General features: G+C 36.2%; 1 protein-coding gene across 1 annotated transcript in view; it reads right to left on the minus strand.

Moving 5' to 3' along the window:
- Positions 1-7,917: 7,917 nt before the first annotated feature.
- ADGRV1 (adhesion G protein-coupled receptor V1) overlaps positions 7,918-19,981 on the minus strand; it is a 503,044-nt gene continuing 490,980 nt past the window's right edge. Inside the window, exons 89-91 of the mRNA XM_081054450.1 lie at positions 19,507-19,698; positions 16,961-17,138; positions 7,918-10,240 (exon numbers count right to left, since the gene is read on the minus strand). Coding sequence (XP_080910576.1) covers positions 10,122-10,240; positions 16,961-17,138; positions 19,507-19,698 — 489 coding nt within the window. The 3' untranslated portion in view covers positions 7,918-10,121. The remainder of the gene's footprint in view (positions 10,241-16,960; positions 17,139-19,506; positions 19,699-19,981) is intronic.

A 19,981-nucleotide genomic window follows, 5' to 3' on the forward strand; every position in this document is an offset into this window, starting at 1 on the left:
TCATCAGTCAGAACAAATGTAGGACTCTGGTGAGTGACATTGATACATAGAGAAGGCGGTGCGTGTGGGGCGGGGGCAGGCACTATATGGGAAAGTTGTGTACCTTCCTCTCAATTTTGTTGTAAACCTAAAACTGCTCTAAAAAATTGTCTCAAAAAAATCCACTAGCTACGATTATTTCACTGGAAGTTGACTGAACAACAACAAAAAAAGTTGTCAAACACCACCTGTGCTAAATTCAAGCCTTAAATAATTTCCAACAAATTATGTGGGTTTTTTTCTGATTTCAAATATAACATATATTCTTTGTAGAAAACTTGAAAAATACAGAAAAGCCAAAAAAGAAATTATAAATCTCTGAACACTATTAACGATGTGTTATATACATATGTGTATATTTACACGCAAAGATGAGTGTGTATATATATTTATATTATCAATATAATATGTAAATGTATGTTATATATTTATATACATATACTATATAAGTACACATTTTGTATGTATATTATATATGTAACTGTGTAGAACTTTATTTTACATATTTTTGTTAACTATACACTTCGAGGCTATAAAAGTTATCTCATTTGTTCATTCATATTCTTAAGACACTCTAAAAATATTCTCTCTCAAATAACTTCAAAACAGCTTTCTTCCCACGTTTATTACATTCTCCAAAAAATTTGTACCATAGAAAAGTGTTTGTACTTTAATATAATCTTCTAATCTTACCACTGTTAACATTTTTCTTTAAAACAAATGATATTCTTTTCTTTGGAATGAAGCTTTCGAGTTATTAGAGAGAACTATGAACTATAACTGATGAACATCATCAAAAGGAGACTTTATTAAACCTTTTATCATGTGTACTTTTTTTGCATGCCATGAGCCTATATACTGCCATCAGGGTCATTGTAGAAGCCATATTTTATTTTTATTTATTTTTTTATTTATTATTATTTATTTATTTATTTATTAGTTTCAGGTGTACAAGACAAGGTAATACTTAGACGTTCATCATTTATATCCCTCACACTGTGAACCCCCCTCCCCCCATCCACTATCCCTCCGACCTCACACTGAACCATCACATTATATATATAAAATTATAGTTGGCATTCATTAATGTTTAGCTTCTGGTGTACAATGCCATGATCAGGTATCCACAGTATCCCTGAGGTGGTCTCCCAAATAGGACGCATGTCCATCGGATACCCAACAAAATCTTTACAACATTATTGAATACCTTCCCCAAATTAATTTTCAAAAAAACCCTGAGGCCATCTTGTGGTTACCAGCTGCTTCCAAATCCCTTCACCTTTCCCCTTATCCCCAACCCCCCCCCACACCCATCTAACAACTCTCGGTTTTTTCTTTGTGTCCCCAAAACTGTTTCTGATTAGTTCATTCACATAGTCTTTTCTTTAGATTCCATATATAAGTGAGATCATATGGTACTTGTCTTTCTCTTTCTGACTTATTTCACTTAACATAATGTTCTCTAGATCCATCCATGTTGCTGCAAATGATAAGATTTCTTTCTTCTTTATGGCTGCGTAATACTCCATTGTATAAATGTACCACAGCTTCTTAATCCAGTCATCTACCGATGGGCATTTCGGTTGTTTCCATATCTTGGCTATTGTGTAAAGTGCTGCAATAAACATAGGAGTGCATACAGATTTTTGAATTGGAGTTTTGGATTTCTCCGGGTAGATGCCTAGGAGTGGAATTACTGGATCATAGGGTAGTTCCATTTTCAGATTCCTGAGATACCTCCATACTGTAGAAGCCATATTTTAAAAGTCAAGCTATTTGGTAATGAATTTAATAGTTTGGGCCATTGTCTATGATTCTTTTGCAGTCCTTGAAGGGTCAGTTATTGCCTGAGGAGAACCAGTGGTCTCTCTGTTTTCCCATATTTAAAATGATAAATGATAATCCATTTTAATGGTTTCTTTTCATTGGAAACCTTGGCACTCTCAAAATCTATTTATAAAGAAGGCTCACATAAGTCACTTGTAAGTATGTGATACATGCTGAGCCTAGTCTTTACTTGGCCTTGAAGCAGGCAGAGTGCTAGCATTTCCTTTCTCTACTTCATATTACACAGTCCTAACACAGAAAGCAGCTATTGTTTATTCCAAAAGCCATACAGGGTCTTGAGTTCTACAGATTATAACACATGACAACCAGAATCTAGTAGAAGAAATGCATGAAATACAGTGTATTTCCAACTGGCATTTTTCTACTCTGAAGGTCTAAGTATTCCGCCACCATGCTTCGGAGTAGGTATAAATGCAAATAAAAGTACAAATCACTAAAGCTAAAAAGCTTGTCATCTTTAGAGAGTTTCTAATTTGTGGTCATAGTATTATTTATTACAATCTAAATCTTGTGAAGAATGGTTGTTCTCCAAGAAGAACAAAACTGATTAAATAGTTTAAATGCTGGAAAATGAAGGAAACTTATAATTCCAAATGAGAACCTTGAATTCTAGAGAGTATTTGAGCAAAATACAAAATCCACTGAACTTTGCCGATAGACTTCTATAACTGGATGAGATAGGAGCATATAATCTCAAGTACAGTACTGAGAAACCAAGAAAAGTATGTAGTAGTATGTGTTTTGTTAATAGAAAATATAAGCTATTCTCTTTGTGAAAATGAAGCAGAATCTGAGTTTTCTTACATGGAATCATAGTATGCTAAATCTCATGAAGTTTATTTGCAAATGTGTGTTTACAAAGGAAGATTTCCAAAGAAATAATTTAGTATGTAATTCTGTTTCTTAGTAAAATCACCTTTAAGTAAAATAGGCAGACATTAATCTAGAGTTGTACTATTTTCCAGTCTCTTAGTAAATCTTTTGTATTTCAAATCTGTTAAGTATTTTAAAATGCTTGTTTCCTTTACTCCTTGATTAAATAGTATTTGCATTGCAAAATAAATCCAATTTATCTCATCTTTAAGGTTTATTCAATTCCTACTTTGTTTCTCATAACCGCATCTACTTCTGACCCTTCAAAACATAATTTCTTCCCCTGAATAGGATTCATTCCTTTTATTATTTGTTCTTAATATTAAGTCTATTATGATAATCCAGTATATGTGCTATACATTTTTCTGGAGTTGTAGGGGACAGAATTGGTCATATTTATTTGTATAAGTTCCTTTGTTTCACATAGGAAAGTGATTACCTTTATAGGGTTTCCTAGTTATCACCAGGTAGAATCTACTAGTCTGAATTTCAAAAGAAATTGAGCACTGTGTAATTAAAATACATTATTCTTTATGGTAACTATTTCAACTTATTAAACACTAACAATAACTTCAGACTACTTATGGTTTTTAGGGTTGGTGTTAATGGGGGGGAGGGAGGAGAAAATGAGAGAGATAGAGAGAGAGAGAGAGAAACAAATATTGCTGAGCTGTGGGGAGAGAAGGAAGGTTCATCCCATGTTGCGTCTTGCCTCTACTTATATCATAATTCACCCACATACATAAAGAACTTTCCACTACCTTTGCCACAAATACCAATTGTGCTGAGAACACTTACAGTTGGGTGTCTTTCTACCTCATCTATGCTGAAAATATATGTACTTTGTTGGTGAAAATCCTACAAGGCAGAAAATATCAACTGCTCTCCACTTCACTTATGGCAGGAACAGAACTGGTATTTTAAAAATGATTTTCTAAAAATGCATTATTGTGAGAATACAGGTGGGATTGTGTGAAGAAAAAATAACCTGATATTAATATTTCCAGCTGCAGAGAGGGATGTGTATAAAAACTACTTCTGTGAGGTGTGAAGAACATGGTGATCACTTAGATTCTTTATTATAAAATTCTGACGAGGATTAGCACTCAGAAATGGGACTTGCCCCACTCTCGAATACCCAAAAGCACCTGATACACAAATGCAGGTGCTGGTGTGGGGGCAGAATTGAGCTGGGGAGGGGAAAAATTCTCCTGCCATACTGCCCATCTCTAAACTCAACCTGTTCTCTGAAGACGGAGGACCTTACGCCCCATAAATAATTTAGTGTGACTGAGTACTTTAACAGCACCTCTACTCCAGGGGCTATTCCAAGCTCAGTGTCAACGAAACGTGTACTTGTCATTTCATGGTTGATTCATTATACTTGTATGCGACACATGTGAAATAACAGTCTGCATTGTAACACACAAACCTAGATAACTTGTAGTTTCTAATCTCAGTGAGCCAAGGGAATAACACTAATTGTACTCTGAAGGTAAGACATAAACGTCTATCATATTGTTAGTGTCTAAGGTACAAAGAACACACTATTATCTTCATAACTAAGCAAGGCCTCTATTTAATACTGTTAGGAACTAATGTTTGATAAGAGTCCAGACCTTTCCATATCCAGCCACACTGATTTCTCAAGACAACCCAAAAGATCATGAGTCAAAAGTCATTGCTTCTTGCCAATCTTGAAGATAAACACGAACTATGGAAACTAGACTTTCTTTCTGGCAAAGGACAAAAATGTAACTTGCTAATGGGGCTGCTTGATCACTATTCTTCACTTGCAAGGGCTGGTATTGCATGAAGAAGGAAGTTCAAACAATTCAAAAAATGTTTTTGAATCTTTCCTGGAAGTCCTAATAACCGCTCACAGAACCCCCTAATGACATCGTCAGAACCCCAGTTGAGAAACCCACATTGGACTGTAAACTTGTGAAGAGTGGGAACTGCGTTTTACTTGTTTTGGCATCCTAAGCACCTAGCACAATGCCTGGAACAAAACTGATGCCCAACAAATATTTGTTGAACTGAAAAAAAAAAATCGTTATCCTAATAGTTAAATTAGAGCATAATATTTCTTGATTATTCATAGATTTAATTACAGATGTTTTGCCTTCAAAAATCCAAAAGGGTAACAATTATTGAACAAATCAGATGCCATATCATCTTTATGTTACCAAATAGATTTCACTTCAAAGCTGTAATTTGTCGAATTTTGTCTGTAATTCACTCTGCTTCCTTGTTATCCAAGGAGTCATGGAAACCAGTGAAGACCTATGAAGACCTATTTTTCATTCTGGCAGTAGTCTGTACAACAAGTTTCAATCTAGGATGGTGTTTTAAGGATTACTGAGCAAGTTGAGGGTGCAAATAGAGAGCAAATAGAAAAGAGGCAATATTTACATATTTTACATGATCTGTTAGTCTTTTTGTGGAAAAGGGCTTTTTGTGGAAAGTTACATATGCATGAGTATTTTGTAACCAAAGGGTTATAATCTACAATTGTTCTCATACTTACCTGGAAAATAAGTTTTTCATAGGCTTCAGGAGCACAAAGTTCCTTCTTCATGCAAGGCCAGCACTTGTATTAAAGAATAGTGATCAAAGCGTCTGGTTAGTTCAGTTGGTTAGAGTGCAGTGCTCTTAACAACAAGGTTGCCAGTTTCATTCCCACATGGGCCACTGTGAGCTGCACCCTCCACCACTAGATTGAAACAACTGATGGGTCCTGGAAAAACACACTTAAAATAAATAAAAGGCTTTTTTAGTTTTTTTTAAACAGTGATCAAGCAGCTCTGTTAGCAAATCAATTTTTTATTTTATGTTATTGTGGTAAGAACATTTAACATGAGTTCTACCCTCTTAAAATTGTACGTGTACAGTACACTTGACTGTTGACTATAGGTGCAGAAATCATTAGGGAGTTTCTTTTTAAGAAAATAAAAACCAACTATCATATGATTCAGCAATCTCACATCTTGGTATTTATCCAAAAGAATTGAAATCAGGTAAAAGAGAGATTAGTACGACCATGTTCATTACAGCATTGTTCACAGTAGCCAAGATATGGAAACAGCCCAAATGCCCATCAACAGATGAATGGCTAAAGGAAATGTGGTACATCCATACAATGGATGCTCTTCAGCTTTAATAAAGGAAGTTATGCCATATGTAACCACATGGATGAAACTTGAGGATAAAGATATTTAAAAAGAGGAAACCACCCATTTATTATATAATACCATAAGGTTCCTGATGGTTCTTGAGCATCTTTTCGTTTTAGGATTCTCATTTACTTTTTTAAGTCTTTTATTCAATGATTATACTTCCCTCTGGTAATGTGGCAAGTCTTCAAAATGATTTTGATGGATGTACAGAGTAAGGATCTACTATACTATGGGGTAAGACGAAGAACAGTTTCATACACTTCATGAATCAGCTTTTCAAAATATCTTTTAATCATCCCTTGTAAACTGCAACAGAAATTATTTCCATGACTTTCACTGCTTTTCTTGTTCTCAATTCCCAGCAGGATCTTAAAAAATCTCTCTGTGTCTCTCTCTCTCTTACCCTTATCTTCGAAATAAACATAATCATACTCCAACTTGAAAACAAGTGATGTTGAAATGATTTGCATTGTCTCTTTCCTTCATTAGTGCTACAAAACAAATGCTATGGGTATGTTCCTAAATTTTAAAAAAAAATTGAATTTGTGATTTTGCTCATAAACTCCTAAGGGCTTATCACTAGCAAAAAAATACAGTGTACCCTGCTTAAATTTGAATCTTTTTATCTATTAGGAAAGTGATTACTTACGCTTTCTCATGGAACTAAAATACTGCTTCATGTAGTGATATTGCTAAGGGCTTCCTTGAGCTGAGTCACTTTTAGGGACTTCAGCTCTAATCTTGAGGCTCACAGCACAATCAAAGCTGTGAGTCCCTCGTAGGGGCGGGGCTGGGAACTGAACCGAAGGCCTGCAGTTCTCCCACAGACCACAGTGAGGTATTGGGTAACTGCACCCTATCGTCATACGTCATTGGAAACAGGTTCTTCCTTTGCTGCTTCTCCTGAAACCACGTAATTTACTTACATAAAAGATGTTTATTAATCATAAATCAATGATACTGAAGCATTAGTGAATATCTGAGTTGTTTTAAATACACTCCTTATTGAACTTATACTTTATTTCACTAGTCAGTCAAAAAGACTAGGAAAGATTGAAGACAATGGAAGAGTTCCTAGCCTGTCACTCTGTGCATTCTTTAAATGCTGCTTATGGACAATGTGGCTTTTCTGCTTGCATCTTGCTAGAGAAGCACTAGGGAGGCTGGGATGCCACTAACCATTAAAAGGCCATAGAAAACAAGCACATACTCTACTCACAGCAGTGCCCTTGGTGACGTCTCTGTTGCCACCCAGATCAGACTACTTAGAGGAGATCCACTCTGGCATCCAGCTCCTTTGAAAAGGTCAACAACATTTACTTATCTGATGGAGATCCACCCTCAAAGAGATCTATCCAGAGGCTTTAAGGCTAAACTCAAGGAAGATCTTAAGTGGAAAAAAAAAAAAAAAAAGTGAAATTGTTTGGAAGCTGTGTTCCTAAATAGCATTTTCTTTTTCCAATAATACCTTCATTACATGTTTAAACTTCACTAATCAGATTTGGGAGATGTGGAAAATATTGATTAAACCCTAAAACACCACAAGAAATTGAAAACCAACTCAAAGCTGACATTGCTGAGTGAAACTCTGTTTTGCTTACTAAAATTTTCATTTGCCTGCTCTCCTATCTTATTAATAGGAATTCCACCAAATCCACTGCTACCCCATACCCTAATTGCAAACCTGCTGCCCTTGCATCCAAATTCAAAAAATCCGTTTTTAAAAACATCCTAAAAAATAAAAGTTGGAAAAAACCTGAAACAAAAACAAATTAAAAACAACAAAAATACAGAAGCAGAGACATTGCCCAGAGAAATATTAGGTGCCTTTTGTCAGAGGAAAGAAAATCTTATAGAGATGGGGAATACAGAGTTTCTATTTGGGGTGATGAAAAAGTTTGGGAAATAGAGGTGATAGTTGCACACTGTGAATGTAATCAATGCCACTGAATTTAAAAATTATATGTAAAAATGGTTAGAATGGCAAATTTTATTACATATATTTCACCACAATTTAAAAAACTCAATAATGTAATATACCAAACATTTTTTTAATTGCACACTTTAAATAGGCGAGTTGTATGGAATGTGAATTATATCTTAATAAAGCTGTTTAAAAAAATATCACGGAGAAAAAGGGAATCAAATCTGAAAGAAAAAGACCATAGCTGAAGTGTTATAGTCCTAGCCTTTAGTTTTCATTTTTAAGAATTTTATTTGATTTGCTTCTTTCTCCAAAGTACTATGCTTCCCTGGCAGATGTCCATTTTTAATCTACATTGGGAGGAAACAGGATGGCAAAATATTGCTGCTGTTGGAATATGAAGCTTATTTGTTTTAGCACTGTGCCTTTAGAAATCTTGTTTTTTCCTTCCAATATTTAAAAGAATCATGCTGAACAGTGGCAGGTGGTCCTTTTGATTCCTTATCAGATGGCCATTTGGACAGCAATGGAAACCCAGTAACCTGAAGTAAGAGAGGAGTCCCGGATTGGTCATGTTTTTGGCCAGATTCTCCCAGATTTTGACAATGTGTAGAAACGAAAATAGCTATTGGCAATTGCTTTCGTTAGAGAATTAGACATCTAGTTATCTGCAAAAAATGTTACAGTGATTGTGACTCATGTATTCCACATGATGAAATCTCGCATTTCTGTAATCACTACCTAAATCCCAAATTCATTAAAACCAATTAACAATTTTAGAATGCTTACTAATTTCTAAATTTTCATCTTAAATTTTATATATTATAACCAATTTCATCAATTGCTTCTACCCTTTAATTCTAAAGACACAAGTTTGGGTTCTCAATCTTTTTTTTTTTTTTTCTGTTTCCACATGGTTGACAGATATAACTTACTCCCAAGAACAGCATTTCTCAATTTGGGGCTTATTAAAATAAAACAGACTATGGTGCAATGTTGTAGGTGAAAAGAGACAAATAACTTGTCACTTAAGGTAAATTCAATCTTATTACTACCATTTGTAAAGCTCCTAAAGATTATAACTCTACAAATGATGCAGTATTTGTTTTTTATGCTGTTTGATTTTGTTATGCAGCTTTTATTTTATACTTACAATGACAATCAGGAGATGAGACTGAGGGAAGACCAACAGGAAGAAGAGAGGAATCATTTTATAATTTGTCAAGATAAATAATGCCACTCAGGTTTTATAAAAAATAAAGCCAGCTTAGCAGCAGTGATAGAGCACTTAGATATTTTCATTATGGCTTTAAGGGAAATAATTAACAGATCAAAAATTTTCACTTAGATAATTAAAAAAAATTTTTTTTCTTGAGATGATAATGATTTTCTCAAAAATATTTAACAATTCCAAAATAAAAGGTCATAAAAGCTTCCTTAGGACAAACTTGTTCTGTTCCTAATGATTTTTCTGGAACCATAGTCAGTGAAATCATCACAAACACAATAGTGTTTGTTCTGGGACAGACTTTCTGATTTCTCATTCCAAGACAAAGAAAGACTGAAAAATCCAAAAAATATTTCTCCCAAACAAACTGTACTATTTGAATGATCCTCTTCTTAGCTGTGCTAAAATGCTTGCTGGAGTTATTTTTAACTGGGAACAGAACATTCATTTTGGAAAATGTTCAGTTCCCTAATTTTATAATGAGCAGAAATACATACTTTCGATGAAAGACTATGCAAACTGCAGTACTCCCATCAACAGGCAATAAATTTTATGGTTTTTAGGAATGAAAGTCTTTTAGATGCTGTGAAGTCTTGAATTTGGATCACCTGTATCAACGCTAGAAGAAACAGGGTGCTTGACATCATGTAAACATGGAGTTTCCTTTTTTGCTCATGCACATTTCCTCACAAATAATGAGTCCAGGTGATACCAAATTGATTCTACTGTGTTTATTGATTGTTACTACTTCTATTAAACAATGTTAGCCATGTAGGATGATTAAAAAAAACAACTAATATTCTTGGAATATATACATCCTACTATCTGACATAAATCGATCCAGTCTTTCATTATAGTAGTGAATTTTCAGGGTGCACAAGGATAAGTGAGTTATATTCCAACACAACAATCACTTCTTAATCATCCAGTACGATTCAGTTTCCTATTATACAGCTGCATGTACTTAGAGAGTTTTAGCACAAGCCAATACAAATATGAACGTATCCTCATTCTAATGGTTACTGAGGTGCTAGAGATGGGTGTCAGCGATAGGTATCCTCCTGAGTTCAACAATCTGGGAATCAGTCAAGGTACCTCCCTCCTGGCTGCCTTGACCAGATTCATTATCACTGACACTGAGACCAGCACCTGCAAGAGAAAAAACAAACACAAAAACACCCAACTTTTAGTGCAGCGAATTAACGGTCAAGTTATATTAAGTCAACACATGTATATTTCTATCAAATTAGTAAAAAAAATATTTAGAATAAGTATTATTAATACCTTAGAATTATAAAAGTATGCTTTAAATTCCTTCTGGTAGTTTTTATAAGTAAAAATTAATTTCTAAAGACACAAGTTTGGGTTCTCAATCTTTGTTTCTGTTTCCACATGGTTGACAGATGTAACTTACTCCCAAGAACAGCATTTCTCAATTTGAGGATTATAAAAATAAAGACATTCAGGCAATTTATTATCATTTTCAGCAGGGGGGTAGGATTTGCTGTTAGAAAACATATATGAGTAAACTCCAACAGGTACTGAATCTAGGAGGCCCTTCAGTGAAGACTCCGTGTGAGCCGTGATCCAAGAAGAAAGACGTGCACTGACAACACCTGGTGTCGTATCAGCGCCTGGAAGACTCCAGCACTGAATGACTCAGATCTGATCCCAAGATAAAAATAATTACGCAACACTGTGCCAAAACAGTTCCACACAAGAATACCAAAAAGCCTTCTGTTAATACAGAGAGGACCCAGAATTTCTGTTTAGAGGAAGTCCACTATTCACTACTTTTTTCACAGCTCAGAATAATTCACAACATTTAACACTGTAATAGAATAACACCTATTCTTTTCTTCTCTAATGTACAAGGGAACACAAACTCTCATGCTCCCTCTCTCTCTCTCTCTCTTACACACACGCACACGCGCAGAATGGGGATGTGGTCACAGTGCACGCTGCTCATTTGAATTTCCTGAACACAAGACTAAACGAGAAGGAAAGTGAAAAACCAGTTGCTGGGGAGGTGAGACTTCTCTTTCTCTCAGATGTAGGAAAGGCTTCTGCAGAGTTGGTAGCTATGGAAAGATGGTGAATTAACTTTGTCTTAAACTATGTGGGATGGAAGCAGGAACCCATTAATGACCTTCTTCTAGTCAAACCTTCTCTCTTTTGAGTATCTGTTCTTCCCACTTGCTTTCTGTTAAAGGCTGTTGTTGAAACCCACTTCCTCTCTTTGCTTTGGTGACATTGTACTTGTGACACTTCCCATCTTCTGATCTGCTCTTTCCAGAGGTGTGCTTTCTCTTGTATTTCCTGCTGTCTGACGTTGGAGGCCCTGTCTTCAGCCTTGCTTCAAGGCCTACAAGATCCACCTGAACCCCTGCCTACTCTCTAGCCTAGTGTCTCACCCGAGCTGATGGCTACTCCCTTTTCACACCATGTTATTATGGTGGCACCACCTGGGATTCTCTTCTCGTTCTCCAATTCCTTAATCTGGTTGCCTCCACTCTTCCTCTATCAGCTCAGGTATCACCTCTGCTACCCATGAAAACCTGATGATTCTCTTTTAAAACTTCTGACTCCCCCATTGGATTATGTCCTTTGTATCTTTGTATTCCTAGCTCATAGGACAGTGCCAAGCACACTGTGGGTGTTCAGCAAATGTTTGTTGTATGTATTAATAAACTATGCTCCACATCCTAGCTCTTGAAAATGTCCCTTCCATCCTTATTGTCCACTCTGTTCCTCTGATCTATTTTGCATTTCACTGCCCCTTCCTTTTCAACAACAAACAGTCCCTATGGCCAACAGTATCAAGTCTGGAACCCTCTGCAGTGGCTTTTAAGACACTCCATAATCTGGCTATTGAGTGTCACTATTTCAATACATTTGCCTTTGTTTCTATTTTGAAATATGCAAAAAATGTGCACTAGCACACTGGCCTCAAAAATATTGTGTTGATCATTTCGGAATTCAATTGTAACTGTTAAACAGAAACTTCGAGGCTGCTGACACATTTGTAAATGCTTGTAAAAAAGTGATGATGTTTTCCAATTCAGAAACTGGCTACATGGGCTTTCCCTCTTAGAGATCTATGAGTAATTAAAAGGGTCTAGGGTATGAGTAATTAAAAGGCTAGTCACCCCCCCTCCCTAAAATCCATCCATCCATCCATTCATCCATCCATCCATCCACCCACCCGTCCATCCATTTCATACCCATCCAGGGTTATTGAGATATATCCTAGTCTTATGGAAAATAAACCTTGACCCAGAACTAACTCTGTTTATCTGGTCAACTTTTCCTTATTCTGTATGGAATTTGTGCTTAGGTGGATCATACTTGCTACTCTTGTGACCTGCTTATTTGTGACTTACTAACTTCTGCTCTGGTTGTTATATACTCTCTGACATATATTTTCGTGGAAGACTTAGAGAAAGGAAAGCACATAGGAAAAAAGTGTTGTATAGGTGTTATAATTCAGAAAGGACAAACAAATCTCTTCCCACCTTGCTCTAACCCATGCTTCAAGTCCCACAATTAAGGATTTTCTTTTTCACCTTGAAGGTGGTCCTTAAGAATTTTCTATTAAAATATAAAAAACACAGAAAATGCTTTTACCTTCCACTTGTGTTTACAGAATGCTTTATTATGAATGATTCTAAAGCTAAGAAAGAATGTGAAGAAGAAGGGCTGTTGAAGGCCAAAGGCCCATTTTTGTCTTAAATTTCCAGTGTTCCCTAAGGTCACCTGTAGATCTAAGAGGTGGTTGGACGCCTGCCAGAAAGGCTGGAACACAGAGAAGTCTGTGGCTGGAAGTTATATATACTCTCAAGGGGAAAATTCTCAGGTGTACTGTAGAAATCATTGAGAATAAGAAATCTCCTCAGCATAGGATTTTTGAGGTAGAAAGGAAAACAGGAGTTTGCTAGCCCAGTTATGACAGATGAGAAGGTCTGGTTAAGTGATGTAGCTAAAGTCAGTGGTAAATCTGGGAGCTGGCTGCCCACCTCATAATCTAATGCTATGCAATGCTTCAGGTCAGTGGCTCTGGAGTTTTTTATAAGTCACTTGAAGCAGGAGCTCCAAACTGGGATTCCTTTAACGTGTGGTACACGAAGCCATATCAAAGGGTACAGGTGATGTGGGAAAGATAGCTTTAAGAAATACAGTATATTCCCAGATTTTAATTTCCATATGCACTCTTCTGATGAGATTCATTTTTTCACTTTTGATAATTATTTACCAAAACATTTACTGTTTTGTTATCAATGTCAATTTATTCAACTGTAGACTAATAGTAATTGTAATGATGATTTAGTATAAAAGGAATTTTTGACACTTTGTAGTCTTATGGTCACAGAAAATATTTAAGTTTAAATTTACATACATGTTTTGTTGGAGAGAACTATGAGTGGGTGAAGATGAAATGAATTTCAAGCATAAAATACATTAAGATAAAATTCTGTGGTGGAAGATAAAATTATGTGGTATCTTTTAAATGTACTTTTAAAATGAAATGAATAACAGTGGTATTTAATTGCTATGGAATTTAGAGTCCTTTGAATGAGTTTAAAAGTATATTGTAAAATTTTTATTTTAAAAATTAAAATGTACAATACAGTGGGAATTACATTATTATTTGATACTATGTTTAAACTTAGGATGAAAATGTTTTATTGAAACATATCCAAAGGATTACATAGCTTTCCAAAGATATTTAGGGGTTCAAACGAAGAAGACTTAGAAGATCGACTTCACTTAGAGACGCCCATAGCTAAGGTGGACCTGAGATAGATCAAGGTTTGTAAATTCAAATGTCATGAGGACAGGGAAGCTAGCATAAACCAGTAACACAGGTCTGGTGAGCACTGGACACACCAAAAAGCTCCGTAAAGAGGCAGCCATTACTCAACTCCAATCAAGCAGTGTTGTGCTAGATTTTAAGCACTCTGTTGCTAGATTGAAAAAGAAAGAAAAGAAAGAAAGAGAGAGAGAGAGAGAGAGAGAGAGAGAGAGAGAGAGAGAGAGAGAGAGAGAGAGAGAGAGAAAGAAAGAAAGAAAGAAAGAAAGAAAGAAAGAAAGAAAGAAAGAAAGAAAGAAAGAAAGAAAGAAAGAAAGAAAGAAAGTCTAGATTTTTATGGGTATCTCCAAATTTTTAAATTTTGGCTCAAAAAATGTTAAAGTCAAACATGGGTCAAACAAAACATCCTGTTGGGCCAAATCTTGCCTATGTGTCAACTGTAAATTCTGCTGTGGATGGAATGGCATGTGGCTTGCTCCTCTGGTTTGACCATATTCTCTAATAGAAAGTGTCGAGGGGATGGTGCTTGATTATTATAGTATTTTATCTAAAAATAATAGAGCGAACCAATGTTAGAGACTGTTATTTTGGTTTTTTTTAGGTATTTATTTCCTAATGAGTTTAGTGAACTCTAAAGAATACTAAACTCAATCTATAAGGAAGTCATTCCACACATTCCTGAACTGAATGCTTTTAGTACTTGTTATATATATAGGACCCATGTCTAATTTAATTATGCTGCAAGAATTCATTGTCCAGTGTCATAACATCCGCAACTACCACTTTGCAGAGCTGGGAACATAATCTTCCCTGAGAATCATTTGTAACCTGAAAGCCCCTTTTTTAGTCCTAATGCTAATGAGCATTTTATGCAGTTGTTCATTCCCTCCTTTGTGAAACTCTCTTCTCTTTTTAGTTCTCTTTCTCACCAGGCTACGATTTCCTCCCTGGGACCCTCTTCTATTCACTTTTTAAATGTAGATATTATCTAGGTTGTCTTGTTTCCCTTCCTTTCTCTAGCATTCTCTTCCTCCCTCACCCCTCCCTTCCTCACATGTTTTCTATTCTTCTCTTTCCTTCCACTCCCCCAGATCAAATTTACTCATCCACATAGCTTCAAATATAATCTCTGCACTGATGTATTTCAAATCAATACCTCCAACCCCGATCCCTCGCCTAAGAGCCTTCAAACTTGAATATTTAAGAGCCATCAGGCCTAATGATCAGTGTGTACAAATATGAACTCATCAGTTTTCCCTTGCAAACAAAAATACATCAACAAATGTCCTTTATACAATTCCTTACTCACCTGGTGAGAAGCATGAGCCCTTGCCAACTGTTCTCTCAGTGTTCCCTCAGTGTTCCTTCTGTGTTCATCTTTTTTTTTTTTTTTTTTTTTTTATGTCCACTCCCCAAATCTGAGGCCTGAACCTTATTCCCTTGGACAATTGTACTAACCTCTTATCCCAGCCTTTCTGGTTTTGCTTCTGAATTTATTCTTCATACTTTCGTAAGAGTTATTTTGCCTCAAAAACCAGTAGGAACATGCCATTCCTCTCCTCAAAAAATCTTCATGGCTCAGAAGTTTCTATAAAAATCCCATGCCCTAATACAGCATCTGAAGAGCATTTTAACATGCAAAATATCTGTAAGTGTTCTGCTCCCCCAAATGAATCCATCACTAAATGTGTTCTGGAAATGCCAGGTTAAATTGAGTGAAATGGGTTTCTTTAAGCCAGGGCTAAGATGCAAATGTGAATAGTGACTCTTTGCTTAAGATGCTTCAAACCTAAATATTTAAGAGCCATCAGGCCTACTGATCAATATGTCCAAATCTGAATATAGTTTCCCAAATATACTCAGTCAGGGAATAGTCCTGTTTAGGACTTCTATGAATATCTCAAGGAGGGTGTTCCCTGAGACCCAGTTGGGGAACTACAACAAATTTTTAACAATACAGGTAAACTACGTTTCAGGCTTTTCTCTCAGTGGGTAGGTCCACTGAGCCTCCAGCTCAGCCCTACAGCAGTGTGTGCTCTCCCCAAGAAGGCCATACACCCTTAACCCCTGGGCTTTGGCTAATTCTGTTCGCTCAGTCTGCAATGCCCTTCCTCCATTCTTTGCCTATTTAAAACCTACACAGTTTTCAAGAAACAACTGAGAGGGCTTTGAAAAAAAATCCTTGATCTCCTCAAGGAAATTACTAACTCTTTCCACTACTTATTTTACTCTTCCTTACGTCATGTTTGTGTGAATGTTTATTCCTCCAAGCAAACTCTAAGTTTCATATTCATTCACTCATTCATTCTCCAACAATATCTACAAAAGGTTTACCAAGTGCAGAGTACTTTTGTGAAATAGGGATATATATATAGTCTTTTTGAATAATTATTTCAATTTCAATAGGTTCATCTGAACATGGACATATCTTCTTGCTTGGTTGTACATCTAAAAATAAAAAGTTCACTGAAATTTTTATAACAGTGACAGTTCAACATTTTTCCAAGGAAGAAAAAAAAAAGAAAAAAACTGCATATTTGATTTGAAAACAACTATTCATTCGTAACAGGTTAAATGGGGTTGAACTTATAGGAAGAGCCAAGGAAATACTATATGTGATGGCTCTTTGAAAACTATAGAACTGCACAAGGCTCATTATGTTTGCCTTTGAAACTTTCTGCTTAAAGATACTCCATTAAGAAGGTCTCTTTGGCAGATCAGAGGCAAAACTCTTAGTGAAATCCCTTCCGGATTGTCTTATGACACTGAATTTGTCTAAATAATATCCTGGTGTGCTAGAAAGATTCCAGGACAGATATTTACATTTAGTTAGAGTATGCCTTTTTCCTAAAAGCAAATTGAAAATTATTTTTAGGTTGTGTTATATTTGGTGCCAAGAACAAAATATCCTAGAGTTAGGCTGGGATTAGGATGGGTCATGAGAATCAAGATGTACTGAGGGTGACTGATTCTACTTCTGCAACTTCATGGGAAGAAGATATGAAGTGTAGCATAGCAATAGTGCCTATTTCTAATGTAGTTTGTGGGTTCATACATACCAGTTTTTAATGCAAATATCAAGTCATCAAACTCCTGGGACTCTTCATCAGCTATTAGTGACCCCTGGCCATAACCTCCAGAGGAAGGGAATGTGGCGCCATTTTGTGGACTTGGCTTTAAGTCAGGACTGGCCTGACTGGCTTGTTGGAAGGATCCTCTCTCCCACTCAGGGGGTACCTTTTTGGGTTGGGGTGGGGAGAAAAGGAAACCATAGTATGAACTTTGAAATCTGTACAAACAATTTATCTCTGCATCTCATTATACAGAACAAGTGAAAGGCTCGTGGATTATTTAGAATTCAGACCTTTAGTTGTGCCTTTGTTCCTTAGAGAAGTTATGTTTCACCATGAGACAATCTAATCTGATGATTCTGAATGATTGCTCCATTAGAATTACTTGTAGATTTTATGGTATCATGTGTGGGGAAAGGAAGTTACTTTTTAACCCAATCAATACATTTTATTTTTTGGTAGGATGTATGCAAAGATAATTGTTAAAAATCTAAGAACTGGAGAAGAACCCTGCTAATATTTAATCTAAGATACAACATGGAATTTTAAATACAGCTGTCTATAAGGACATACTGAATGGGAGGGCGGGAGAAGTTCCTCTGACAGCATTCTAAACTCTTCCTGTTTAAAAATTAAATGATTAAAAAGATAGTTCTATCCTGAAATAATGAAATATATTCACTTCCCTCTGGGTTACTGGTAAACAACCTCTTAATCCTTCCTTTCCTAATACTTTCCCTTCTCTGCATGGCTTTCTAGAATGCCTCTGACAGGCTCTCATTGATAGCTGGATCAAGGCCAATTCTAAGCCTCTGAGGAATGTAGAGCACACTTTAGGGTATGCCACTGTGCAACACCCCAAATGAACATTCAAGTAGTGGCCCAGGCCCAGGAATTGAACTGTCACAGCTGCTGCCTCCCAATATAAGGTTTCCTGAGCCACTTGCAGGGATGCTTCAACTGAGAAGTGACCTGACGATTGTAGAAATAAACTTGAGAGAGAAGACAAACCTTAAAAAATTTCACTAAAAAGTTGAACATCTAGACCAGCACTGTTCAATACAACTTTCTGTGCTCATACAAATATTTCACATCTATATTTTCCATTATGGTAGGTGTCAGACACCTGAGGCTATTGAGCACTTGAATGTGGCCAGGGTGACTGATGAATGGAATTTTTAATGTTATTTAATTTTAATTGAAACTTAAATTGCCACACATTGCTAATGGCTATTGCATTGAATAGTTCAGATCCATGCAAATGATAAATTGAGAGACCTATAAGAAAGACAAAAACAATTTCTTTTTTTGAGATTCACTCCTGAACTGCCGATCCTAAAAAATTCTGTTTCCATTATTATTAACTCGATATGAAAATAATTCAGTTTTAAGAACTTTTGGGATATAGAAATGGTACTAGATTTCTAAACATTTATGGGTACTAAAGACATATCCCAATTTTTAATCAAGTGTACAAGCACTTGATTTTGATCACTTATCTTAATGTTAATCTGACATGAATAAAATTACTTTCTATATTAACCTGGAAGAGAAAAAAATATCACTGAGCAGGTAGATTATCTACCTACCAACCTACTTACCTATCTATCTACATATGTACCTATAAGCTATTTCCTTTTCATACTGATACACTTTGATTTTCTGACATTTTTCAGGATGCAAACACAAGTACGGTCCCCCTTGGCTATTTAATACAGAGAGGGTAGAATAAGCTATGTAAGGAATGGTAGACAAGCACATCTTGGGTGCTGTAGAAATTGTCAGGGACCTGCATACGACCTCTTCCTGAATAAACATCTTCTGGTATGTTTTAAAACCTGAGCAATGGTCCCAGTGCTATGGTGGCATTACTGACAGGTTGGTGATAATGTGATTTAGACACAGGAAACCAATATGATATGGACAGAATGCAGAAAGCAATGGGAGGTAGATTTTACAGAGGATAGCCTCGATAGACTTCCTAGTAGTGCTGTTGAAGCACTCTTCCAAGCTTTGTTCTAAAATGTTTTATGGTATTTAAATTAAAAAGACTTTCGGCTTATTTTCCGTTCACTGAATGTTTGCTGGGATTGAAGGAGTGAGTGGCAATGGGTGAAGGAAGAGAGTGGTATAAGTATTTTTAGGAAGAACAGTAGTAAGAAAAGCTAAACAATGGTTTTAGGGAAAAAAACCATTCCTGAAGTAGATTCAGTCACTGTCATGTGAAATGCAGAAGATTTTGAAGAAAGAGATGACAAAGTATACTCTGTCTGATTTCCCATACAAACTGCTGGTTAGTAGAGGTCACAGGGCAGGGAAGAAAATGAATGCAATAACAGGCATACTACCACAGTAAGCAACTCAAATACCATAGGTCAGAGGACGTCAGTAGGAAAAGGACTTAGAAGTCACGTAGCACCGCTTAACTTGTACTCTTAATGAGGCAGAAAGACCTTATATGGAAGAGAGACAGACAGAGACAGAGATGGAGACAGAGACGGAGACAGAGACAGAGACAGAGCAAGGGCAGGCACCTCCTCCATAGCACTGATAAGATTCTGGGTGGACTTGCTGATTTCCCCTCCGGCAGTAGGCATTCCGCTCCCGGGTGTGAAGAAGGCTGTACTGGGTCCTGGGTGCCCATTCATTTCCACTGTGTAACTGGCCTTCATGGGGCAACACGTCTGGTTGTGTAGAATGAAATAGACCACAAAAACATAAAGTCCCTGAAAAAGAAAAGAACACTAACATGTTAAAGGAAGTCGTGCTACATAGCTGAAGCATAAACATCATTGTAAGCACACCAGCTTTCTATAGGTGTTCTTGAAATTCTACCCAAAGCTGGGAATTACAGAACATGTTAGAATTCTAGCAAGAGGCCACTGTAAATTTCTGAATGTCATGAAAATGTTCTATCATGTCATTTGGGAAAACTACCCTCTCACTAACAAGTCATTTTTTTCTTGGTTAAAACATAAGTAACTGAAATGTAGCCCTACTAATACACAA

This window comes from Rhinolophus hipposideros (assembly GCF_964194185.1).
Source record: "Rhinolophus hipposideros genome assembly, chromosome: 7".
NCBI lineage: Eukaryota > Metazoa > Chordata > Mammalia > Chiroptera > Rhinolophidae > Rhinolophus > Rhinolophus hipposideros.